Below are 26,524 nucleotides of genomic sequence, written 5' to 3'. Positions count from 1 at the left end.
ACTTGATCGGAGCGCCTTTCTACCTGCTAGATTGGATGCTGCACAATTTACCAATGACTAAATAGAGCCTTTAAGATTTTAAAAATTTACTGAATTTTATTAACAAATATTTAGAACTATGAATTTTCCTCTGCTCAATGTACTTCACACAGTTGCATGTAATATTTTCATTATCATAATTTTTTAGGATCTCTGTAATTTGTTTACGTTCCTCCTTTACCCAAGGACGTTATCCTCTTCTAAATAAGGCAGAATTCTGAATGTGTATCAAGATGTAGAAATTTTGTCAGACCCTCATGTCCCTTCCCATTTAATCCTTCTCCTCTCCCAGAAAAGTTCTAGTACTAGTTCTAGTACTACAGGTTAATTTTGGATATATTTATTTAAATGGAATAAAACTTGATGGAGCTTTTTATATTGAATTCAGCTTACTCAGCACAGTATTCTCAGACTTATCCATGTTATTGTATGTATAAATGGTTCATTGCTTTTTACTAATATTGTACTTTAACAGTGTATGTTTATCCGTTCTCTATCCAGATTTGACTACTTTGAATGTTGAATAAAGTCACTATGAACATTCTTGTATGAGGTGAACAAGGAGGCTTCTAAATTTCAAGGTGGAAATGCTCTTTTTGTTTTCTTGTATAGGCTCTACTGATGTTTTCTTAACATATGACCGATTTTTGTGAACACTTTGTGTTTGAGAGAGTATATTGTATTTAGGATGTAGTGATAGATACACCTGAAGATCTGCTTCATTGTGTTTAGATCTCTTACATCCCTACTTTGTATTACACCTGTCTTGTGCTCAAAGTGTCAGCGTCCAATTTTTGTGCTTTTTAGTGCTTGCATTTCTAGTTTTTGCTTTATAAAGATTATTGCTGTTATTTCATACATATATACTAGTAACTGTCACATTTTTGTTGTGAATTAGGGATTTAGCATTACAGACTGTTCTCCTTTGTTATTGCTTTTTGGTTTGACTTCTATTTTGCTTTCATCATTGCCAATCCTGCTTTCCTATTATTTCTATTTGCTTGATTGATTTTTCTCTATCTTTTTAAACTGTCTTAAGGGTCTCTTATGTTAAAAAGTTGGATTTTGATTTTGTTCCTTCTTTTTTATTGAAATATAACTGACATTATAGTTTGCTGGGTTCTGATTTTTGAGCCAATCTGAAAATCTTTTTATTGGTGAAAGAATCCTCATGGATGTGACTGGTAGGTTTGATTTCAATTGCATCATGATTTTTCTTGATGGGTTTTCTTTGGCCTTTGAAACATTTCGGTGTTTTCAAAGGTTTGTATTTTTTTCCTAATGCTTACTTTTGAATCTTTTATATTTCTATGTATCTTTTTTTTTTTTTTTAAAGATTTTATTTATTCATGAGACACATACACACAGAGGCAGAGACAGGCAGAGGGAGAAGTAGGCTCCGTGGAGGAGCCTGATGTGGGACTCGATCCCAGGACTCCAGGATCACGCGCTGGGCTGAAGGCAGGCGCTAAACCGCAGAGCCACCCAGGGATCCCCTATGTATCCTTTTTCTTAATCTTTTCAGTTTCAGATCGTATCATCTGATTTCCTTGCTGATATTTAACCTATAATCATTAGTCTTATCTAATTTTTTTTCCTTTCCCCTCCCGTATTTTTTAGTTGCCTTCTTTCTACTTTCTCAGAACCTAAAACATTTATGTACTATTCTACCTACATCCCTACTCCTGATTTTAACCTTAGTTCAAATAGAAACATGAAATCCTATCTTTTTGTAGAAAATTTCCCACACATCTCTTTAGATGAAGCTCATCCTTCAACAGTTTCCTCAGGAAGGGTTAGGGAGTACAGAATTCACTGAATTCTTGGTATGTTTAAAACTTTGTTCATAGTCTTAATCTTTGAGAGATAGTTGAATGGATATAAAAATCTTTGGTTGGCATTTTCTTTCCTTATGCTGCTCCACTATTATCTTGCTCTTGAGAAACTGGATACCAGTCTACTTCTCTGGACCTTGTAAGGTACTTCATCATTTTGGCCTGGAAGCCTGGAGAATTTTTCTGTATCATTTAAGTCCTGCAGTTTACATTCATGGTATGAACTTCTGATGTATAGACTTAGATATTTATTTCCAGAAAGTTTTCTTGGATATTATGGTTTTATTCTTTTTCCTTCTTGGGGGGGGCACACATTAGACTTTTTAGACCCATCTTCCATTTAAAGTGTCAGTTAAAAAAGAATCTTATTTTCATTCTCCTGGGATCCCTGGGTGGCGCAGCGGTTTGGCGCCTGCCTTTGGCCCAGGGCGCGATCCTGGAGACCCGGGATCGAATCCCACATCAGGCTCCCGGTGCATGGAGCCTGCTTCTCCCTCTGCCTGTGTCTCTGCCTCTCTCTCTGTGTGTGACTATCATAAATAAATTAAAAAAAAAAAAAAAAAGAATCTTATTTTCATTCTCTTGACTGCTCTCCTGCTTCTCTTCTATGCCTTTTATTATATCTGCATTTGAATCTACTGTTTGATGGGAACCTTTGTAACTTAAGCTTCATTTCTGAGGTTTTTTGCCTTCTCTTTTCTGAGTTTATTCTGATTTTATTTCTTCCTATTTTTTTTTGTTCATTTCTGTTCTTAGTTTTATATTTCTGATTCAAGGTTTTTTTTCCCCATATCTCCAAACATGGGTTTGAAGATGTTTTATTTCATTTTGAGTGTTGTTATGTTAATTTTCTTATGTTTTTTGGGTGGGGGAGGGGAAGATTTCCACCACTTGAAATGCTCTGATTTACTTTTTTTCCTATAGTAGTTCTGTGTGTAGTCCATTCTTTCCTGTTTGTATTCATTTCATGGTCAAGAGTTCCTGGCTCAAGAACACTTCTAAGTTTACTTTCTCTTTCTTTTTCTGAAGGAGTGTTAATTCCTCCTCTTCCTTGTTTCTCTTTACTGCCATGTCTCCACCCCTTCCCTATGAAGCACTGCTTATAACTTAAGTTACCAATTCTGGCACTGCTTACTTTTAAACTTTTCTCTGTGCCTAAAGCTGCAAACTACCAAATTTCAAACCTATGTTCAGTACTTTGGAACTTAAGTGTTGGATTTTCTTTTGGAAGTGATAATCTGTGCTTCATCTAAGTCTTTCATGGCCTTAAACTCTATCAGTGAATCTGTTAAGCCTTCTCTCACTCTTCACATCCAAAGAATTGGGCAGAAGGAGCTCATGGAATCTAACTTATTTCTCTTAGAGATAATCTGAAGATTGTGGTAATGTTTCTTCATAATGCTGAAGAATTATGGGTGATGTGTGATGGATACGTGCTCTGTTTGCCTTATAGGTTGACAGAAAGGTGCATGGGGAAATTGGATCAGGCTGCTGCCAATGTTCTCCAAAACTAGAAGTCTACACATACATAATTAAGTACTACTATCAAAGAAATACTGGTTTTGCCATTTTTTCAAACACTTTACCTATCATCAGATTTACCTTTTGTGTCATCTGTTTTCCAGAGTAAATCTACTTCATTTTCATCTAATTTGGCTCAGAAACATGTTTTGTCCTATGGGAGTTCATAAATTCTGCAACAATGTCTTACTGGACTATTTTTGCTAGTAATTTGTAGAAAGTCTCTTACAGGGCAGCCCGGGTAGCTCAGCGGTTTAGCGCCGCCTTCAGCCCAGGGTGTGATCCTGGAGACCCGGGATCGAGTCCCACGTCGGGCTCCCTGCATGGAGCCTGCTTCTCCCTCTGCCTGTGTCTCTGCCTCTCTCTCTGTCTCTCTCATGAATAAATAAAATCTTTAAAATAAATAAATAAATAGTCTCTTACAATTAATATAATATTTACAGGACGCTCAGTATGTGCAAGGGACATTCTAAGCACTTAATGTATAGTATGCATTTAATCCTCATAACTACTATTATTCCCATTTTACAGATAAGGAAGCAGAGGCTCCAAAAAGCTAAGCAAGTTGCCCAAGGTCATACAGCTAAAATGAACACTAACAATATGAATCAAGAAAATGATCTTAGACCAATGTTAAATTTTAACCTTTCTCTATTTTTTCCCTTTCTTATTGTTCTGTCGGCCAACTTCTGTAAGCTTACATAGCAATGATCAAAAACTACTACTTCAAGTAATGTGCCTTTTTGAACACTGCTCTGTAAAATAAAACTGTAAAATCACGTTAGGTGACTATTTAAGACCTTGAGTAGAAGGTGATAGGATGACTGCAGGAGGAGAAATCTCACCTAATACTGTGGCACATATGGATTACAAAGGAACTCAAAATATCTAGAATTCATATACTGAGTGATATATGCCTAATACTTAGAATTATGGAGATGGATTCTAGGTAAAAAAAACCTAAAAGAATTAAAAGTACTGGGGTACCTGGGTGGCTCAGTTGGTTAAGAATCTGCCTTTGGCTCAGGTCATGATCTCAGGGGTCATGGGACCACATCAGGCTCCCTGCTCAGTGGGGAGTCTGCTTTTCCCTTTTCCTTTGCCCTCTGTCACTTGTGTTAGCTCTCTCTCAAATAAATAATTCATTAAACTGGTGGGGTGCCTGGGGTTCAGATGGTTAAGTGTCTGTCTTTGGCTCAGGTCATGATGCCAGAGACCTGGGCTCTCTCTACTCAGCAGGGAGTCTGCTTGTTTCTCCCTCTGCCCTTCCCCCTACTCATGCTCTCTTTCTCAAATAAATAAAATACTTAAAAGCTTCATTAAACTGATAAAAATGGAAAGATTGATGATATTTGGCATGGCAAATGTATGTGTGAAATAGTCCTGATAGATCCTTGACAGGAAGGAAAACTTATGCCATCTTCTAGGAAGACAATTTGACATTAGTTGTGAAATCTTAAAAACAAACAAACAAACAAACAAACAAAAAAACACAAGAGTATGCCTTTCGACCATGTAATTCCACTTTCTGGAATCTGTTCTTTAGAAATACTCCATAGGAAACAAGAACCTATATGGGAAGAGGTTTCTTGCAGTGATAACATAATAGTGAGAAACTGGAGACAATCTAACCAACAGTAGGGGAATCATTAGTAATTGGTAAGATACTGAGTGAAAAAAGTAAATTGCAAAATAGGAATAGCATGACTCACTTTTTATTAAAAGAAACAATGTATGCTGGCATATGCACAGATTGATGTATCTTCATTCATATATGCATTTAGGAAGATCCTAGGAGGAACAGCTAAACTATTAACAGGGTGAGAATGGAATGGGAGGACAATTTTAATATTTCTATGTTTTTTTTCTTTTTTTAAAGAACAAATGTGTAATATTTCTTTAGTGAAAAAATAAAGTTTTTATAGTGACAAAATATAAGGAAAAACCATAAATTACAGTAAAATTCCATTTCCCTGCTATAATTATTGCCCTGATGAAATCTTGTACCCTATAAAATCTACAAAGGAATTGAAATGTAAAATTTTTCTAGGAAAAATTTTACAGAAAATATTTGAGATTCTAAATGCAAGCATGAATACACAACCAAGTAATAATAGTATAATTTCAATATGAATACTCATCCTAAATTAATCAGCTCCTCATCATCCAAACCAATAGGGCAGTATAGGGGCCCACATCATTTTCCAGGTTTTATATTAGTCATGAAATATAAGTTTCCTAAATCCTTGAATTTGAAGGTTGTGTACACTCAAAGTTAAAACGAAATGAATTAAGAGATGTGATGACTGGACTCAATAGGAGCTATTTAGCTCTTACTGGTTTTCCTCATTTTGCCATCAGGATGAAAAGCAGTCTGGCATGGTGATAAAATTCACTGGCCTTAACAGATATGCCTTCTTTCGTTTTCAGCTTACTATTAAGAGGAAGATGAATGGTGAGGATTTGGGATTACTGGTTTTTTGTCTTCCACAAAACCAATGTGAAAGAATAAATTCATGTCAATGATACAATCAGAGGAAATGAAAGCAGTAATATAAGTAACCCCCTCAAAGAAACAAAAAAAAAATATCCAGGAACAGGAGAGGACAGTATTCCACACAACAGTATTCTACAGTTTAAAGCAACAGTGAGCAAAAGGGAGCTTTTCTTGGATATACAAAAAGTACACATTTCTATCAGTTTGGGTTCAAGTTCTGGTTTTATCATGACTCTTTGGATGTTACAATTACTTGGGTCTCAGTTTCCCTCTCTTCTAAATAAGGAAAACATCACTTACTACACAGGACGTATGATAAAGTAATTCACACAGATGGGCTTTCAGTTCTTCAAAAGAAAGCTATGAATCCTTAAGTATGAACCTGAAAAGCTAATTAAAAATAAGATGACCGGGTCAAAATTAAGCCTGAAAGGCAGTAGCCAAGAGGGTTTTTAAGATCATTATCAGCTATCTACTCTAAGGCAAATAATAGAATTCATGCTACGGCTGGAATTGCAGTAGTACAAATGTAGTTTGAGCAATCAAATGAGCTCATTTATTAATATGTTAACACAGCAAAAAATAAGTTAAACAGGTGTGATACAACCTAAAAACATGGACCTAAGATGATGATAGTCTCTTGGTGTCTGTCTTTGAAAATATATTTGCAGCTGGTTGTGCAAAAGATAGATTATCACTAAACAATAATAAATCATGGGCTATTAACAATGAAGCAATTAAAATAGGATTAAACACATACATACACACAAGGGAGTTATTTTTCTGGTGTATACAATAATCTTGCGACCAGCTAACTAAAGTTTTGAGGTCTAAAAGTAAAGCAATAGATGATACCATCCGATATTTATTGAGCAATATAGACAGATTATGCTAAGCAACAGAAACACAAAAAAGGGCTAGATTTACTATGCATGTCCTCTACAGAGACTACAAACTGGTCAAATAGTTGGGGGAATAAAAAATTACTGAATTAATTAGTAAGTTATTGTATGTGACCTATTCCATAAAAAGTAGTAACAGGTATAGTGAAAAAGGAAAAAGGGATTTTGAGATCATCTCTTAATACTGTATCATTAATGCCAGCTCACAATTTCTTATATGCTGGTCATCATATCTGATTGGTTTACAGAAACCCTGGGAATGAGGCAGGGCTGCAGCTTGGCCCACAGGTAGGTGAGAAAGATGACACCTGAAGAGGTTAAGCAACTTGCTTAAGATCACAGGTCAGGAGGTAGCAGAGCGAGAGCCTGGCCAGTTTGCCAACTTTGTCTAGAGCTTATTTCTACTACGTTAAACTTTAAGTTGTCAACACTAAAGTGAGAACTAGAAAGGAGTTCAGAAATATTCAAATACGGTGTTTCCCTGATCAATCTGATAAAAACTTTGGGCATGCATTAAAAACAGTCCTAAGCCCCACTGCAGACCTACTGAATGATAATCACCAGAAGAGAGTCCTGTATTATTACAAGACCCCTAAGAGATGGTTTTAATGATTAGGTAAGCTTGGAAAACACTCTTCTATATCTGCATGTCCAACATGGCAGATCTATGGCTATTTAAATTTTCACTGATTAAATGAAAAGAAAAAAACTGGGTCTTTTAATTGCACTAGCTACATTTCAGGTGCCCAAAAGCCACATATGGCTAGCGGCTGCTACATATTGGACAGCACACATATAAGACATTCCTATTACCGCAAGGAGTTCTTTTGGACAATGCTGATTCTAGACCAGCCCTTCAACTCTGAGATGAGAAGACTGAGGCTTAGGATCTCATCTGACAAGTGCAGGGAGGCTAGTCAGTGGCAGAATTGAAACACTAACCTAGTTGGCCAGTACCTCTCTTAATCATTTCATCCTACCTCAAATTGGGCTTTTTCAAATGGGAATTATTTTCTTTCCACTCTTTCTTGTGGGTTCCAGCAAAAAAAGAAGTCTAAATTTGTGTAAGTCTTAAAGAAAAAAAAAGAAAAAAGTCATTAAACAATCATGATTAAATCTAAACCAATCTACAATTTTTATATAAAACCAAAGGTTAGTGTTGGACAGTTATGAATAACCTAGTGTTAGAAGGCAAATCTTAACTATTTTAATTCCATCCTCGGGGATCCCTGGGTGGCTCAGTGGTTTAGCACCTGCCTTTGGCCCGGGGCGCAATCCTGGAGTCCTGGGATCGAGTCTCAGGTCGGGCTCCCAGCATGGAGCCTGCTTCTCCCTCTGTTTGTGTCTCTGCCTCTCTCTCTTTCTCTATGTCTATCATGAGTAAATAAATAAAATCTTAAAAAAATTCCATCCTCTTCTATTGACTTGATGTTTTCACCTTTCTCTTGGACTCGAAACCCTGAAACTAATGTTGTATTTTAAGTGGCTTACCTTAATATTTAAATGTGAAAAAGTGACCTCTTATTCAGCAAACATTTTAAATATGAAAATTAAGAAATAAGGAGCAACCAAAAAATAGTGACTTTCTATTTTTAGAATGTGGTCACTCAAACCACTGAGCACTCTTGGCTTTCAGTAATCTAGTGGTTTTGTATTTGACATTAATATGTTGTTTTCACTTGTAACCCTATAGCTCTACCTTCTTTTGACTATGTTATATTTTCAAACAATTTGAGGGACTCGAAGCATTTGAATCTGTAGGAAGATTTGTTGGGAGTCTAATCAGGTCAACATATAACCAGTCACAAAAAATACAACAGTGCCTTCTTTAAAAATAAAACCAGTTGTTCCTGTCTAGTATGTTCAGAATGCAAATGTCTCCAAGTCAGTCAGCTTAAGTCATGACAGTTCATGTTTAAAGTGAGCAGGAAAATAACCTGGAAGTTCACGGTAATTAAAACTTTAAAGACAGAATCATATAGTTTTATCAGTTTTTTTCAGTACCTAGTATTGATTTCCATGTTAAATTCTAGTGACTGGATTTAGGTGAAATTGATGTCAAACTCTATAAAATTAAAAACTGGATTGTTGAAAAAATGGCCCCACACAAGATACTTACAAATACTTATTCAAGACAGTTTTGCCATAATTTGCAAGGCACCAAGAAGCCTTGAGGATGGGGTCTATATAAATAGAAGCTACTTGTTATTCAGAGAAAGATGGTGCAAAAAAAAAAAAAAAAAGACTGCTATTTTCTTTCTAAACACTCATTGTTGTTGACATAAACAAACAAAAAAACCACAGTTTCAGTAAGCAGGGTAGAGCACAGCTAGAGTCTCTAAGTCATGAGAGGGGGAAGAGAGAAAAATGTGTTTCAGTGTTTTAAAGAGACGACTGGTATTTTAAAAGGAGATTTATTCTATGGCTTTTAGACCCGATTCCTTACTTCTACATCTAATCTGTTATGTCTTGACTTTTCACTATATTAGGAAGAAGAAAAACAAGTGCCCTGAGGATTCTTATGCCAAAAAAACTACTTTCGGAGGCAGCACAGCTCACCAAATGAAGAACATCAGAAAAACGTTTACTTACAACAGCAGAAATGGAACTATCTCAACTACTGAGTGATAAATGGCATATACTAACGTAAAGAACATGAAAACTATTGCAAACTGTAAGCAAATATAAGTGTTCCCAAAATTTCAAATCTCATAAAAGAACTGCGAAAGGAAGTAATAATAAATAAAGAAAGGAAAGTATTGTGAAGGAGGGACCTTGAGAAGGAAGCCCGGCTTGAAAGGAAGACGCAGGTCAAGGCGTGGGGGCAGTTCTGACCGCGTCTGTACCAGGAGATGCTTCTAACAGCTTCAGTACTACTATCCCCAAAAGACCATTTTAGGCAGCTTTAGGGAAAGTGATTTGGGCAACACGCAAATGTGCTGTGAGAGAGAAACAGAGATGCTGCTGAATTTTCTACCTACGAAAAGATGCACTAGTGAGAGAAAACGGCCATGAAATCCCAGACTGTAATTCCCAAGCTTCCTGTCGAAAAATATCAACATACAAGCCAGCGCAATAGAAAATGACCCAGCCAAGTTTTCAGCTGGCCCTCACTATCTCTCACCCCCCCCCTTCCTCCACTTCCCTGCTGTTCTTTTCTGGCACACAAAATATAGGCCAATGAGCGGTGGGTGGGTGAGGAGGATGTGAGAGAAAATTTGAGAAGTAAAAAAGGGAGCAACTTCACAAGGACATGAATGAGACTGAAGGGTCTCATGCGGGCAGGCAAACAGTTCGAACGGAACGGGCTTTTCCTGGGCAGCAGAGAGCGTTCGGAGTTGGGAAGGGTTTAAGCAGAGGCCAGACTACCTACCACTTGTCAGAGAGGCTGCGGAGGGGACGGCTGCCTTGGGTGACCTCTAATGTCTCTTCCGACTCTGAAATGTTAGGATTCTTATTTCACAAGAGAGAACGCCATGGTCCCGAAAGCCCACCGACCTAGAACCCTCTTAAACGAGCGGCCCAGGTGGCTGCTTCCCCAACACCACTCCCACCCCTCCCTCCCTCCCTCCCACACGTGCCCACCCCGCCCCCTTTCAGTATTTCCACCTCCACGTGCGAAACGCCTCGCGGCACTCGCCCCGGAGCGGAGAGGCACCTTTCCCCGCAAAGCACCCCAACTAGGCCCCCCCTCCCCGGGCCAAGGGAGGACTCCACTCTCCCACCCTGGACGGCTAAAAAAGGAAAAGTCTCAAATCCATCCTCCCTCCCCCCACCAGCCAGAGCTGAAGGGGGGGAGGGGGGGCGGGACGCAGGGGAAAAACTTTCTTCTAAGATCTTTCTCCCAGAGAGTGAAGGGAGTAGAGGGAACCCCGCCGAGTCCGGGGGCTGAAGGGGCGGGGGGAGGGGAACCCCCCCGAATCGTTTAACGGCCGGTAGGGGGAGGGGCACTCTGGAGGTGGAGGGGGCGTGGGATGGAGAAGCAGGCCTGGGAGCGAGGTCAAGGAGCTGCAGGAGTTCCTGGGGTCGGGGAGCTGCAGGCGTCCCCCCCACCTGGCACACAAAGCGGCTGCCGCGCTCGGCTCTCACCAGATCCTTTGTGTTTTCCATCAGGGCCTCATGGGTAGGGGTTGTCCGTGCTCCCCGGGCCCGCGGCGCCCCCTCCCCGAGCTGGGGGCAGGCGCCTCTCCCTGGGACTACGGCGACTACAGGGGGGTCCCCGCTGGGCCCAGACCGGCGGCGGCGGCGGCAGCCCCCGGATTTCCCCCCTTTAACTCGGGTGGCCCCAGGATATCAACAACATTAGCATAGCCCTCCCTCCCCAGCGCGCCTGCGCCGTGACCCGCGCCCCGATTGGCCCACTTCCCTACATACCCTCCTCTCTCGCTCCTCCAGCGTGGGACCCTCCGCAGGCTCCGTACTCCAAGGGCCGTACCAAGACGAGGGGTGGGAGAGGCAACCGCGGCTCGAGGGAGGTCGAGTGGCTAACAAGTCAGGAAGAGGAGCAGAGGTTTCATTCAGTCATCCCAGCTGACACTCCGGCTTTCCTGCGTTCCTTTCAATCAGCTGCAGCTGCGAAGTTGTGTTGGAAAAAAATTTCCACTCCGGTCACGCCGCTTCCCCCTCCACCCGGAAGATTGGTCCTCCCGGAGGAACTCCCCTACGGGGAGGGGCTGGGAGGGGAGTGGGCGTTACGTAGGGAGCGAGTGCTGGTCACGTGCGAGCGGGCCGCGCAGGCTCCTTCCGACCCCGCGGGGCCTCAGCGGCCGCGGCGAACGCCCCGCGTCGGCGCACGCGCAGCGAGGCTCCACGTGAGCGCCTGCGTTTCTTCTCAAGCCCAACGATGCCGCCGGAACGTAGAAGCCGAGCGAGACCGGACCGGAGCGCCGGAGCGAGGCTGGACCGCAAGAGCCGAAAGAAGCCGGACCGGAGAGCCGCAGCAGGGCCGGGCGGGCCGCCCCGCAAGGCTGCTCCTTCATCCCAGCGGAAACCGCCGGCCCGGCCGAGCGCAGCGGCCGCTGCGATCGCAGTCGCGGCGGAGGAGGAGAGGCGGCTCCGGCAGCGGAACCGCCTGGCGCTGGAGGAGGACAAGCCGGCCGTGGAGCGGTGCCTGGAGGAGCTGGTGTTCGGCGACGTCGAGGACGACGAGGACGCGTTGCTGCGGCGTCTGCAGGGCTCGCGGGTGAGGGAGGCCGCGGCGCGCGGGCTGGGCGCGCTCGGGCGGGGCGCGCGGTGGGCGGCGAGCCTCCGGGGGCGGAGCCTGGGCGACCTGCGGCGCCGGGCGCGCTCAGGTCGGCGAGCGCCGGGGAACGCGGGCGCCGGCGGCTGCGGGGCTGCGGGGCTGCGGGGCTGCGAACCTCCGCTGGGCGGAGACCTCGCCTTCCCCGCCCGCCCGCCCCCGGGGAGCGCCCCCGCCCCGTATTCAGCAGGCGCTCGGCGCGTACGCGTAGCCCGCGGCAGTCGTGAGCGTTCTTCGCGGCGCGGTCCCACTAGTCTCTCTCTCCAAACCCAGGGTTTCTTTCCTCGTGGCCGTTCGATCCCCTGCCCTGTTGTGATTCGGGAGCTGTGGAATCAGAATGTGCGTTTTTAAACAGCTTCTCCGGTGGCTGGCTCGCCAACTTTTGAAAACGATCGTGCATATTTATTCACCAGGTCGTTGTTAGTCTGCTGGGGCCACGTCCTTTTCCTGGCGGTGAAAACCCCGCGTGCTTTTTATCGTCCCCCTTTTCCCCATTTATTTTAGTCACTTTTTTGGGGACACTTTAAGTTATCCCTTTTACGCCTTACCTGGCTTTTCTCCCAAGACAGGGAGTTCCAGGCATCGTTCTAGGCAATGGAGGAGACACAACAATGGACACAACTAGACAAAAATCCCTCGCTCTCTTGGAGCATGTGTACTAGTGGCAGAAGAAGAAGATAAAGTAAAATGCAAGTATGTCAGTGACGAGTGCGGAAGAGAAGAAAAATGAAAGGAAGATGAGTGTATGTAGAGACAGGTGAAATTTTACATAGGATGGCCAAGCAAAGCCTCAAGGAGAATGCTGTTTGGTAAATGAATGCGGACCTGGAAAGTGGCCAGTGTCCATTGATTGTCACTACCTCCTGTGGGTGGTAATGAGGGAAGCTGCAAAAATCTCCTTGGGAGATAGAGAACTCTTAGTGGAAAGCTGCTGGCCTGTGGGACAGTTTCATAGTCGAGAGAAGGAAGAATCTGGGTGAGGTGGGGTTTATTGGACTTTGAGGGATCATAAGTTGGTAATAGACCAGCAAGAAAAAAAATATATATTTTTTTGAAAAGCACTTGTTGGCATTTAATGAGTCTCCCCCTGTGTGGCTTCAAGCTACTAGAACGCAGGCGTCCCCCACACCCTTTATCTTCTCCTCAGCTCTTCTACTGAAGAATTTGGCCTTCACGACCACAGGCTGTTTTGGGAGCTTTCCCTTTCCCAAAACTTTGTAGTAGCCTGATCGCACCACATCGATAATAGGGGCAGCTCCAGTCTTGTTTTTGGCCGCCTTTACCCGTGTCTGCTCACTGACTAAGGTCCACAGTTTATCAAGGTTGACAGTTGGGCAGAAGCTCTGGTTTCTCTTTAAGTGGTAATGTCTCATACCGACTTTTCCAAAGTAACCTGGGTGATATTTGTCGAAGTTGATCCTGTGATGATGTATGCCACCAGCATTACCCCGGCCTCCGGGGTGCTTCCGGTGATTGCCCATGTGGCCGTGGCGATGGCTCACGTGGCCCCGAAGTTTCCGGGTCTTCCTCCCTCTGCAGGGCGTGTTGGCCCAGAGGAAAAAGGGAGGTGTCTGCGAAATCTCGCGAGCTACCGACGACGGGGGCGGAGCCAAGAGACTCCGCAGGAAAATGTTTTGACGTGTATTAGTAGTCTTGGGAAAGCTCGAGCTCACATCTGGGAGTATTCTGTGATCTAGATCTATCTATCTGTTTATTTATTTATATTTTTAAAAGATTTTCTTTCTTTATTCATGAGAGAGAGACAGAGAGAGGCAGAGACACAGCAGAAGCAGAGGGAGAAGCAGGCTCCATGCAGGGAGCCCGATGTGGGACTCGATCCTGGGTCTCCAGGATCATGCCCTGGGCTGAAGGCAGACGCTTAACCGCTGAGCCACCCGGGCGTCCCTGTGATCTAGATTTAGGTTTGATAGTCTGGTATAAGTTTTCTTAAGGTAGGGTGTCAAAAATGGTGATGGAGCAATGGAGAAGAGGTAGGTCTAAGAACGTGAAATGCTGGTCGTGATTTTTGATTACTAGTCTGCTCTGGATCCCGTGATTTCTGTAGTTCCAGGATTTTTCCTGCTCCTTTCCTTATCTTTCAACTTAACCTTTTGTTCTTGCCTTACTTGGTCCTTTGCTTTCAGCATGTCAGCTTTCTCTCCGTGACTGTTGGTCCTACCTACTTGTCCAGCGTATGGTACCTTTGTCTAATCTGTTTTCTCTTCTGCCGCCAGCATTTGCTGTGGTAGCATTCTGTCCCATTATTCGATAAGAGGGCCTACAAAGCATTCTACAAGACCTCTAACTGTAAGGGGTGTTGTCTGCTGAAAAACTCAGTGCTTGAGGGCATTTTGTCTCCTAGGTTCAAGCACAGGAAGACTCAGATGATTCGGAAGCAGAGAAGGAACCAAAAGATAATTTTCTATTTCAAAAGAAGCCGGTTTGGGTGGATGAAGAAGATGAAGATGATGAAATGTAGGTTGCCTAGTTTTTCCTCACAGAATCTCTCTGGATACTTTAAAAGTTACTTTGCAAGTTTTAAAGAAGTTCTCTTCGTTGTGATTTACTACATTCTGATTACATGAAGATTTGAAAAATACTGTAAAGGAGAGGAAAGAAAAGGTCATTCATAAACCCACCCCAAGGGATGCCAACATGTTGGCATTCTTCTCTCCTGCTCTCTTCTCTTGTATACTTCATTCAATAGCAAAGAAAGCATAGTGTTTGCTGTCACATTTGAGTTTGCCTTTTATTTTGACCAGTTCCTAAGTGACCAAGGGCAAGTTTGGAACCTGCCTTTTCTTTTTTGAATGGAGGTAATAATAGTAATATCAGAAGGCTCTTGAGATTAAGTGGAATGGTGTATGCAGAGCTCTTAGCACAATGTCTGAAATAGAAAAGGCAGAAAAACTGGCACACCCAATGTTGTACTTTTAAGGGATGAGAATGTATCTTGCAACCATTTCTCCCTCACTTAAGAATAAGATCGTTTATAAATGTTTTTAAATGGATAGATTATAGTCTATTATTTGAATTAACTAATTTACATAGGTATTGTCAGAAAAGATTTCCTATTTTTCCCTTCAGTAAGTTGATACTGAGACAAGCATTTTTCTGCATAAGCCTTCTGCTTTATATTTATTTCTGTAAGAAAGATGTTCTGAGGTAGAATTACTTAAAGGGCATAGGCACATATAAGATTCTTGATAAAAACTGCCAGACCGTGAGGTTCTCCCAGTTTACCTTCCCATTGAATGGTGTGCATTTCACTCCATTCTCATAAACAATGCTTATCTTTTTTCAGACTTTGCCAGTTTAATGGGCAAGAAATAAGTACTTAATTTGTGTGGTTTTTGTCATTAAGTATTGGTATTTTTTCAGAGCATTCTTTTTACGTATTTATCTTTTTTAAAAAATAATGTGTATTTCATATTCCAGACCTTGCAAATCTTGACCTATATTTGATTAAATGTGTTCTTAAATTATTAAAGGGAACAATTAGTTCTGACATCTTTAAAATTAGTAATTTTAAGCAATACTGTTCTGTTTTTAATAGGGTTGACATGATGAACAATAGGTTTCGGAAAGATATGATGAAAAATACCGGTGAAAGCCAACTTTCAAAAGACAAGCTTCAAAAGAGACTGAAGGAAGAGTAAGTGTCCTTTTCCATATAATTTACCAAGCTTTAACTTATAATCATTGGTTTATTTGGATTCACTGAGTCTTTGGTTATAACAGTTTCTTGGGCAGTGCGATTTCCATTTTGAAGTAGTGAGAACATTGCTACTGGAAGAAATGGTTAAGTTTTGGTATTTTGGAGGGAGAGTGAATACAAATACAAAAGAATTTTGGAGACTCTTGGAATCCTACCATCCACATATAATCAGTGATAATAGCGCTTGCTTGCTCATTTATTTGCTTATGGTAAATCATCTCTTTCCCATAGGCTCTTTCTAGGCTCCTTTAGTTGAACAAAGCTGGGAAATGGATGTGTATTTTATTATTTTTTAAAGATTTTATTTATTTATTCATGAAAGACACAGGCAGAGAGAGAAACAGGCTCCATGCAGGGAGCCCGATATGGGACTCGATCCCGGGACTCCAGGATCATGGCCCTGGGCCGAAGGCAGGCGCTTAACCGCTAAGCCACCCAGGCGTCCTGGATGTGTATTTTAAAATAATGATTTCATGGGGGTACCTAGGTGGCTCAGTCTTTTAAGCATTGGACTTCGGCTCAGGTTGTGATCTCAGAGTCCGGGATCGAGCCCTGTGTTGGCCTCTGCACTGAGAGGGTAGTCTGCTTCTTCCTCTCTGTTCCCCCTACCCCCCTTGTAAGCACTCCCCCCTCCCCTTCAAATAAATGAATAAAATCTTCAAAAAAAAAAATTTTTTTTTTCTCTTTAAAAGAGAGAAATCAAATTAAAAGATTTCATCCTGATTCTTCCGATTCACATTTACAGATCTTCAGAAATACTTTTTTTCTTTCAATATTTTAAATTCAAGTTAGTAAACATACAGTTTCAGGGTAGCATTTAGTGATTCATCACTTGCACATAACACCCAGTATTCATTATGAGTGCCCTCCTTATTGCTCATCACCCATTTAGCTCATCCCCTACCCACCTCCCTCTATCAACCCTGTTTGTTTTTATCTTTAAGAGTCTCTTACGGTTTTTTTCCTTTTCTCTGTCTTTCCCCTTCCCAAAGTTTATTTCTTTTGTTTCTTAAATTACACATATGAGTGAAGTCATATGGTATTTGTTTTTCTTGGATTGATTTCACTTAGCATAGTACACTGTGTTAATATAGTGCATTATTGTAAACGGTAGATTTTATTCTTTTTGATGGCTGAGTAATAATCAATGTATAAATATACCACATCTTCTTTATCCATTCATCAGTTGATGGACACTTGAGCTCTTTCCATAGTTGGGCTATTGTTGATAATTTTACCATAAATGTTGGCAGGTTTGTACCCCTTTGAATCTGTATCTTTTGGGTAAATTCCTAATAATACAATTGCTGGATCATAGGGTAGTTCTGTTTTTAATCTTTTGAGGAACCTCCATACTATTTTCCAGAGTCGCTTACCCCAGTTTGCATTCCCACCAACAGTGCAAGAAGATTCTTTCTCCACATCTCTTTCTCAACGTCTGTTGTTTCCTGTGTTAATTTTAGCCATTCTGACAGGTGTGAGGTGGTATCTCATCATGGTTTTTATTTATATTTACCTGATAATGAGTGATGTTGAACAATTTTTCATGTGTCTGTTAGCTGTCGGGATGTCTTCTTTGGAAAAGTGTCTGGATTTTTTGTTTTTTGGGTGTTGAGTTTGGTGAGTTCCTTACAGATTTTTGGATACTATTGCTTTATTGGATACGTCATTTGCAAATATCTCTCATTTCACAGGCTACCTTTTAGTTTTGTTGATTGTTTACTTTGTCGTGCAAAAACTTTTTATCTTGATGGAGATCCCAGTAGTTAGTTCATTTTTGTGTTTGTTTTCCTTGTCTCTAGTAAAAAATTGCTGTGGTTGAGGTTAAAAAAGTTACTGCCTGTGTTTTCCTCTAGGGTTTTGATGATTTCCTGTCTCACATTAGGTCTTTTATACATTTTGAGTTTATTTTTGTGGATGGTGTAAAGAAGTGATCCAGTTTCATTCTTCTGCATGTTGCTGTCCAGTTTACTCAGCACTATTTGTTGAAGAGACTGTATTTTATTAGAAATTCTCCTTTTTTGAAGATGAGTTGACTATATAGTTGTGGATAAAAACATTTTGTTTTTGTATTTTTAAAGATTTTATTTATTTGAGAGTGAGTGAAAGAGAGAGGGCATAATAAGTAAGGGGAGGAGCAGAGAGAGAAGGAGCAGCAGACTCCGCACTGAGCAGGCAGCCTGATGTGGGACTCCATCTTGGAATTCCAGGATCATGACCTGAGCCAAAGGCAGACACTTAACCAACTGAGCCACCCAGATTCCCCTAAAAACATTTAAAACTCAAAATTTTTAGGGGCACCCAGCTGGCTCAGCCAGTAGAGCATGTGACTCTTGATCTCGGAGTCATGAGTTCAAGTCCCACACTGGACTTAGATTCTACTTTAAAAAAATTAATAAGAATTTTTATTAGTTTTGACAACTCTTTTTTTTTTTAAAGATTTTATTTTATTCATGAGAGACACACAGAGAGAGGCAGAGTCATAGGCATAGGGAGAAGCAGGCTCCATGCAGGGAACCTGATGTGGGACTCTATCCTGGGACTCCAGGATCATGCCCTGTGCTGAAGGCAGACACTGAACTACCAAGCATCCCTTGACAACTTTTTTTGTATTCGTATAGATTCATTGCACTATCACCTATCACTTTTTTTCAATTTTTAATTTTTTTAAAAAGGTTTTATTTATTCATGAGAGAGACAGAGACCTAGGCAGAGGGAGAGGGAGGCTCTTCGCAGGGAGTCCAATGTGGGACTTGATCCTGGAACTTTGGGATCACTCCCTGAGCTGAAGGCAGACATTCAACCACTGAACTACCCAGGTATCCCTCACTTTTTTTTTTTAAGTTTTATTTATTTTAGAGAGTGTGAGTTGGGGAAGGGGCAGATGAAGAGGGAGAGAATCTCAAGCATACTCCACACTGAGCCCAGTCCGACACAGGGCTCAAACTCATGACCCTGAGATCATGACCTGAGCTAAAACCAAGAGTTGTATACTCAACTGACTGAGTCACCCATGCGCCCCGTCACACACTTCCCTCCCTCCCTCCCTCTCTTCCTTCCTCCCTCCCTCCCTTCCTCCCTTCCTTCTTTCATTCATTCATTCATTCATTTATTAGAGAGAGAGAGAGTATGAGCCGGTGGGGGGGAGAGAAGCAGACTCCATGCTGAACAGGATGCCTGATGTGGAGCTCGATCCCAGGATCTCAGAATCATGACCTGAGCCAAAAGGCAGATGTATAACCAACTGAGCCACTCAGGTGCCCCTGTCACTCACTTTTTTTTTTTTTTTTTAAAGATTTTATTCATGAGAGAGACAGAGAGAGAGGCAGAGACAATAGGCAGAGGGAGAGGCAGGCTCCATGCAGGAAGCCCGATGTGGGATTCGATCCTGGGACTCCAGGATTATGCTCTGGGCCAAAGGCAGACACCCAACCGCTGAGCCACCCAGGTGTCCTTCACTAACTTTTTTTTTTTTTTTTAATTTTTTTTTATTTATGATAGTCACCCAGAGAGAGAGAGAGAGGCAGAGACATAGGCAGAGGGAGAAGCAGGCTCCATACAGTGAGCCTGACGTGGGATTCGACCCCGGGTCTCCAGGATCGCGCCCTGGGCCAAAGGCAGGCGCCAAACCGCTGCGCCACCCAGGGATCCCCTTCACTAACTTTTTTAAAGCAGGTTTATTGAGGTATAATTTACACAGGGCGAAATACACCCTCTTAAAGTATTTTTCTGTCAATTGTGTTAAACACATACGGTCATGTAAACACAATTAAGGAATTAAGATACAGAATATGGCCATCACCACCAGAAACTTCTCTTATGCCTCTGTAGTCCATGCTCTCTCCCCAACTTTTAATTTTCTAGTCTCTGACAACCAACTGGTCTGTTTTCTCTTAATAAATTTCCTTTTTCCAGAACATAAACATAAATGAAATCATATGGTATGTGGTCTTTTGAATTGTTAAATTCATTTGAATCTGTATTTCAAGTATATTTTTCAGCTTGAGAGAAGGTCTTTTTAGCATGAGACCTTTTGTCTTGCTTTGTTCCTATTTTTATTACGCTTATAATCTCTTTAAATACTTAAGTATATTTGTGTTCACTCTTTGGAAGTCCTTGTATGCTAATTTTGTCATGTGTGTGTTTTCTGTGTCTTTCTGTTGACCGATTTTTCTACTGGTTGTGGCTCATGTTTTTCTGCTTTTCTGCATGTCTAGAAATTTTGATTTGATTTTAGGCAGTGTGAATGTTAAGTTGATCAGTGTCTGGATTTTGTTTTTTGCTTTTTAATGAGTGTTGAATGATTGAGTACTTTTAGTGAGTCTGTATCAGGGGGCAATTAATTGGCTTGGGGATCAATTTAATACTTTTAGGACTGGTTTTTAGTTTTGTTGCAGAGTAGCATCTACTCTAGGCTGATTTAGACCCCCATTTCTGAGATATGCCCTTTCTGCCATCTCTGCTAAATGACCTGAGTTTCCAAAAGGACCTTCCCTTGGCTGGTTGGAATTCAAGTGTCTAAACTCTGGTGTTGTGTATCCGCCAGCTCCCTAGGGTTCTTTGCTGGACCTCGTGGAGTTTCATCCTGTGAATGTTCAGCTTAGTATTCAGCAAAAATGTGTGTGGACCCCTGTGCAGATTTTTGGAGCTTTTTTTTTCAAGTAGTCTCCGTGCCCATCAGGGAGCCCAATGTGGGACTTGAACTCATGACCCTGAGATCAAGAGCTGAGCTGAGATCAAGAGTTAGATGCCTAACCAACTAAGCCACACACGTGCCTTTTTTTAAAAAAAATTATTTTAGTTTTTAATTTTTTTAAAGATTTTATTTGTTATTTATTCATAGACATGGAGAGGGAGAGAGAGAGGGGCAGAGACACAGAAGGAGAAGCAGGCTCCATGCTTGGAGCCCGATGCGATACTCGATTCTGGGACTCCAGGATCACTCCCTGGGCCAAAGACAGGCGCTAAACTGCGGAGCCACCCAGGGATCCCCAATTTTTAATTTTTTTTTTTTTAAGATTTTATTTATTCATGAGAGGCAGAGACACAGGCAGAGGGAGAAGCAGACTCCCTGTAGGGAGGCTGATGCGGGACTCCACCCTGGGACTGTGGGATCACCCCCTGAGCCAAAGGCAGACGCTCAGCGACTGAGCCACCCAGGCGTCCCGCATTTATTTTTTTTAAGGTAAATCCTTTCTTTAAATTAAATTTTTTTTTCTTATTTTGAAGTAGGCTCTACACCCAGTATGGAGCTCCACTGCGGGACTTGAACTCACAACTGTGTGATCACGACCTGAGCTGAAATCAAGAGTTGGTCACCCAACCTGCTGAACCACCTAGGCTCTTTCTTTTTCTCTTCTGTTGTCTATTGCCTCTCAACTTTCATTTGTCTCCGCCTCTTTCAAGTCTTTTTCTCTTTGGTTCTGTGCCAGGGTCTCAAAAAATTGCCTCCCGGGGAAAATCTTGGGATGGCAGCGCCACCTTGTTATTTCCTTTCTCTCAGCGATCACAGTTTTATGTTGTTGTCCAATTTCTGAAAACAGTTTCATATATTTTATCCAGTTTTCTAGTTGTTTATGGCCAGTGGGTTGAGTTTGGTAGCTTTGCCTGCACTTCTCTATTAAACAGAATGACTCTCTGTACTCTTCCAGAAACCAGTCTTTAAGAATATGCTTCTTACGCTTCTCCTAAAGCTTAACTTTTTTCAGAGTGAATTGGTGCAATTTTATTCGAAGGATATGTGATTGTGTTTTGTATATTTTTACCAACCTGGTCTTTTATTTTTAGACCTGTTTTACCATGTGCTCTATTACTGTAGCATTGGTTTATAGCCATAAGCAGAGTTCTTTACTTAGTCCTAAGATCTGAGATATGTTGATATGAGCAAATAAACAGACATGTAACTAGACAAAAATAATTAACAAATATGTATCCAGGTGTCCTAAATCTAAGACTAGTTTATATGATTAGAGGTTCATAGAAGTTTCCCATGTAAGCAAGGCTATTCTCTGCAAGTAGCCCTTCTGTTCTTAAAGATCGTAATTTCTTTGGCAGAGATTCTATGCATGTTCTCAAGGGTGAGCTAATCTATACCCTTTAAATCTCTCAAGCTTTGTGAACATTTTTTAGTTAACACAAAATTTCATCTTTGTATTTTTGCTTAGATTCCAGCATGCCATGGGCGGAGTACCTGCCTGGGCAGAGACTAACAAGCAGAAAACATCTTTAGATGGTGAGTATTGATAACTCTGTTTAAGTTAGTAAATAAATCTGTGTTGCTGTTCTGTTACGTGAGCTTTCTCATGAGGCTGATTAAAACCTGGTGTTTCAAATACGTCTTTTTTTTCCCTCTCCTGTAAGTGTTTGGTTTCGAAGTCTACCAATTCTCTGAGGGAAGCTCTTTTACAATAGTATAAGACTACTTAATAGCATGTTGTCTGTTGTATGGACAGCAATGGGTGAGTTTTATTATGTTTCATTCTCAACAGAATTATGTTGCATAGGGTTAAGGAAAAATGACTTATTCTTCATTCAGAGCCCTTCTGAAGACATTGGCAGCTAATCTAGCTGTGTACTAGGAAATAAGATATCTGGGGAGCACATGTCAGATCAGGCCCAGATGATCAGTCACTTTGTAAAGACCCATTTTTCAACTCCAGGTTTTAAGTTTGGTTGTATTATAACTGCTTTGTCCTTTTTAGCTCCTTAAGTTTATTTATTTATTAATATTTTATTTATTTATTCATGAGACACAGAGAGGTGGAGAAACAGGCTCCATGCAGAAAGCCCAATGCAGGATTCGATCCCGGGTCTCCAGGATCACACCCTGGGCTGAAGGCAGCACTAAACCGCTGAGCCACCTGGGCTGCCCATTCCTTGAGTTTATTTATTTATTTATTTATTTATTTATTTATTTATTATTTTTTTTGAATTTTTATTTATTTATGATAGTCACACAGAGAGAGAGAGAGAGGCAGAGACATAGGCAGAGGGAGAAGCAGGCTCCATGCACCGGGAGCCCGACGTGGGATTCGATCCCGGGTCTCCAGGATCGCGCCCTGGGCCAAAGGCAGGCGCCGAACCGCTGCGCCACCCAGGGATCCCATTCCTTGAGTTTAGATATCATAAATGTGGATAGCTTACTAAGATTTGATTTGTGCTTGGAGTTACATATTTTAGAACTTGGAATTGACTTGAAATCCATTAGGGAGGTCGGAATATATCCTTCCATATAATGCAGTAGCTCTCTCCTTAGCATCCTTGATTTTGGATAAGCATCTGTTTGATTACCACCACCACTTCTCCTTCCTTTCTTCCTACTTGGCAGTCCCGTCCTCATGGACTTCAACTACAGGGAGCACATATATAAGGAACCTGTTGTTTTCTGTAATTACGTTAGAAAATTCAATCTGTTACTAAGTCAAAAGTTACCTCCATGTTTCCAGCCACATACTTTAGAGGTTGAAAGAATTAGTGATATAGTCTGACTTTATCCACTGCAATAATCTTTTCTGCAACATCTATTATAGATAAACAGGTAAAAGAAAGTAAAAAAGGCAAAAAGTCCTACCTTTTAAAAGTATACAGTTTAGAAAAAATAAGTCTATAGATTGTAAAAATTTTAAGTGTAATTAGAATACTATCATCGTATCATCATAGGCCTTCAAAAATCAACAGTTAATTTCTTAATATGATGGATTGTTTCGTTGTTGCTGTGTTGTTCGTTTATCTCCTCCCATCCTCCAGCCCAGATCTTTTTAGCTTGCTTTGTATTCTGCTTGATCTTAACAGTGCTTTTGAATCTAACTTGATGTCTTTTTTAAGTTTTGGAAATTCTCACTGATCATCTTTTCAAATACTGTTGCTGTTCCAGTCTTCTTTTTCTTCTGGTCCACCAATTACATGTGTGTTAAATGTTTTTATTTATTTTTTAAAACCTATTTTGTGTTCTTTTTTGCATTTTCCATCCTTTTTACTTTCTGTACTTTAGTCTGGATATTTTTTTTCTGATCCATTTTCCAGAGCACTGATTGTCTCTCCAGCTAATTTTTATATGCCGTTAAAAACATCCACTGGGGTTTTAGTTTTAACTATTATAATTTTCAGTTCTAGAATTTGCGTTTAGCTGTTTTTTTAATAATCTGGTTCTCTGGTTCAATTCTGAATATTGTCTTTCATTATTCTTGAACATTTTAAACATAATAACTTACTTTAAAAAAATGTTTTGTGGGGATCCCTGGGTGGCGCAGCGGTTTGGCGCCTGCCTTTGGCCCAGGGCGCGATCCTGGAGACCCGGGATCGAGTCCCACATCGGGCTCCCGGTGCATGGAGCCTGCTTCTCCCTCTGCCTGTGTCTCTGCCTCTCTCTCTCTGTGACTATCATAAATAAATAAAAAATTAAAAAAAAAAAATGTTTTGTGGGGATCCCTGGGTGGCGCAGCGGTTTGGCGCCTGCCTTTGGCCCAGGGCGCGATCCTGGAGACCCGGGATCGAATCCCACGTCGGGCTCCCGGTGCATGGAGCCCGCTTCTCCCTCTGCCTGTGTCTCTGCCTCTCTCTCTCTCTCTCTCTCTGTGACCATCATGAATAAATAAATAAAATCTTTAAAAAAAAAATGTTTTGTGTAATTATTGGAGAGAGAGAAGGAGAAAGCACAAGCAGGGGGAGCAGCAGAGGGAGAAGCAGACTCGCCACTGAGCAGGAGCTGGGTTTCATGACCTGAGCTGAAGCAGCCACTTAACTGACTCAGGCACCTCTCAACAGAATGTTTTAAAAGCTTATGTCTGAAAAACTCAGTTATTTAGATCACCTGCGGAGATTGTCAGTTATTCCTTAGGTTTTCAATCAGGTTGCCCTACCTTGTCATTACTGACCTAGTTACATTTCATTGAGTGCTGGACACTGTAGTAAATAGTATTGCTTAATAAGAAGACCAGGATATATTTTCCTCCAGAGAATTTGTACGTTTGTTTCTGAGTAGTGACTGGGTAAGGGGCACTAGCAGTCCCACAGCATCTTATTCCAGTGAGAGATTGAAAAGATTGAGAGCTGGGTTTCAATTCATGGAGGATTTTCTTATAATTCTTTGATTTTACCTTTAGTCCCTGAGTAGCCTTTTGTGACCCCCTCCTGAAGCCTGGTGGTTTACCAGACCCCCTTAAGAACCTCAGAGGGCTTTTTGTGCAGTTTTTTGGTCTCTTCTCCCTGCGAGTATTTTAAAAATATTGCTCAGCTCCTTGGGTCTCTTTAGTAGAACCATCAGGAGGAAGGCAGCCCTGTTAGCTCTCTTTGAATTTCTGATACTCAGTTTGCCGACCTTGATCTCATTCATCTAAACGTGCTAGTTCTTTTTCATGTGAGTTAAGCTAGATATGCTGTCTATCTTATTAGCCATTTTGCCATAATTACGAATTGTTCTTCTGAAATTAAATACTGCCTTTAACTTTTATTTTCTTGCATCCTTGTCTGTGAAGGTAGATGTTTCATTCCAGAGTCAGGCTTTTCTTTTAACCATATATATTGGATTCTGTGTTATTTTCCCCCTCCCCTTCAGGTTTATTTTGCTGTTTTACCAACTGCAGCGTAATAAAGTGATTGAGATTGGAGGCTGGAATGGGGGGAGTCGAAGTTTGAAATACAGACATTTGGGGAAGGTAACGGCCATCTCATTGATTCTAAAGCTCAGCCTGTGGGTTTGTTTGACTTAGATGAAAGTGAAGAGGATGAAGATGATCTGTTGCAAAGGACTGGGAATTTCATATCCACATCAACTTCACTTCCTAAAGGAATCCTAAAGGTGAGAGTCAGGGAAATGGGGCCTCTAGCCCAACTACCTCTGAAACCCAGAATGCTTCCCGATTGCAAATGTATGGGTTCGCGTTCTCTGTGGGATTAAATGTATTGCTGTTGTTTATTCTTCTGCGGAAATGGTCAAGAAGATTAAATTAGGTCCCCAGGGATCTTTTGACAATTGTGTTTGACTTCTTCAAGGTTTCTTTTAACCCTTCTTTAATTTCCACGGGCGCTAGCCTGGTTTATGTTGTCGTCATCTCTTACCTCCTGTATCGCGTACTGCAGTCACTTTGTGTGACTCGCCTCTCACTTCCACTTTACTCTTCCTATTCTTCATTTAGTACTACCCAGGAGGGTCTTCCAAAAATAAAACATCAGGTCATATCACTTTTCATCACTTTTTGAAAACTTCTGAATTCTTTTTTTTTAGATTATTCATTAGAGACACAGAGAGAAAGGCAGAGACCTAGGCGGAGGGAGAAGCAGACTCCCCATAGGGAGCCTAATGTGGGACTTCATCCCGGGAGCTGGGGATCTCCCTGAGCCAAAGGCAGACACTCAACAACTGAGCCACCCAGGCATCCCAAAACTTCTGAATTCTTTTTCACATTCTACACTGCTCTTCATAACCTGGCATCTGCCCACGTCTGAAATTTCATCTCAGAAGTTTTCCCCTTACTTCCTACCTACATTCCCTAGGTCTTCTTTCTGTTTCTTAAACATGTTGAGTCCTTTCTCGCCTTAGAACTTTTGCTCTTTGTCCTGCCTGTCTGTCTGTCAGGCATTGTTAATGGCCAGCCCATTGGTACCTTTCCCCTCAAATGACACTTAGGTCCTTCCTGACTATCTTGTGTAAGTGGTCCACACTAGTTACTTTCTTTCTCATCACTGTATCTAACTTGTTCATTGTGGTAACCAAGTGCCTGCCCAACATAGTGCTTCAGTTAAATGTCTGTTAAATAATTAGATCTCTCTCTGACA

General features: G+C 41.5%; 3 protein-coding genes and 1 long non-coding RNA gene across 28 annotated transcripts in view; 2 read left to right on the top strand and 2 right to left on the bottom strand.

Moving 5' to 3' along the window:
* MBTD1 (mbt domain containing 1) overlaps positions 1 to 11,978 on the bottom strand; it is a 68,975-nt gene extending 56,997 nt beyond the window's left edge. For 3 of the 20 annotated variants that reach the window (XM_072779987.1, XM_072779988.1, XM_072779990.1), the window contains exon 1: positions 10,884 to 11,130. In XM_072779987.1, coding sequence (XP_072636088.1) covers positions 10,884 to 10,904 — 21 coding nt within the window. In that variant the 5' untranslated portion in view covers positions 10,905 to 11,130. Of the gene's footprint in view, positions 1 to 7,774; positions 7,865 to 10,167; positions 10,232 to 10,403; positions 10,531 to 10,883; positions 11,131 to 11,168 lie in introns of those variants that run through there. The other 17 variants (XM_072779991.1, XM_072779999.1, XR_012008855.1 and 14 more) reach the window with 14 other exon arrangements.
* On the top strand, positions 541 to 3,525 carry LOC140606509 (uncharacterized). The gene is made up of 2 exons (XR_012008858.1): positions 541 to 620; positions 3,328 to 3,525. It is a non-coding gene; the product is annotated as an uncharacterized lncRNA (long non-coding RNA).
* Positions 11,531 to 26,524, top strand: part of UTP18 (UTP18 small subunit processome component) — a 42,402-nt gene continuing 27,408 nt past the window's right edge. For 3 of the 6 annotated variants that reach the window (XR_012008856.1, XM_072780013.1, XM_072780012.1), the window contains exons 1-5: positions 11,533 to 11,976; positions 14,396 to 14,508; positions 15,590 to 15,688; positions 21,916 to 21,983; positions 25,459 to 25,547. Coding sequence is in view for 4 of the 6 variants with exons in the window: in XM_072780013.1 (XP_072636114.1) it covers positions 11,638 to 11,976; positions 14,396 to 14,508; positions 15,590 to 15,688; positions 21,916 to 21,983; positions 25,459 to 25,547 (708 nt within the window). In the remaining 2 variants the exon portion in view is untranslated. Of the gene's footprint in view, positions 11,977 to 12,602; positions 12,727 to 14,395; positions 14,509 to 15,589; positions 15,689 to 21,915; positions 21,984 to 25,458; positions 25,548 to 26,524 lie in introns of those variants that run through there. The other 3 variants (XR_012008857.1, XM_072780016.1, XM_072780014.1) reach the window with 2 other exon arrangements.
* On the bottom strand, positions 13,080 to 14,295 carry LOC140605617 (large ribosomal subunit protein uL15-like). The gene is made up of 2 exons (XM_072777717.1): positions 14,217 to 14,295; positions 13,080 to 13,732 (listed from the first exon to the last, which is right to left on the bottom strand). Exons 1-2 carry the CDS (start codon positions 14,293 to 14,295, stop codon positions 13,131 to 13,133), a joined length of 681 nt encoding a protein of 226 aa, XP_072633818.1. The 3' UTR covers positions 13,080 to 13,130.

This window comes from Canis lupus, chromosome 16 (genome assembly GCF_048164855.1).
Source record: "Canis lupus baileyi chromosome 16, mCanLup2.hap1, whole genome shotgun sequence".
Taxonomy (NCBI): Eukaryota; Metazoa; Chordata; class Mammalia; order Carnivora; family Canidae; genus Canis; species Canis lupus.
This window is presented reverse-complemented; position numbering and strand designations above follow the sequence as displayed.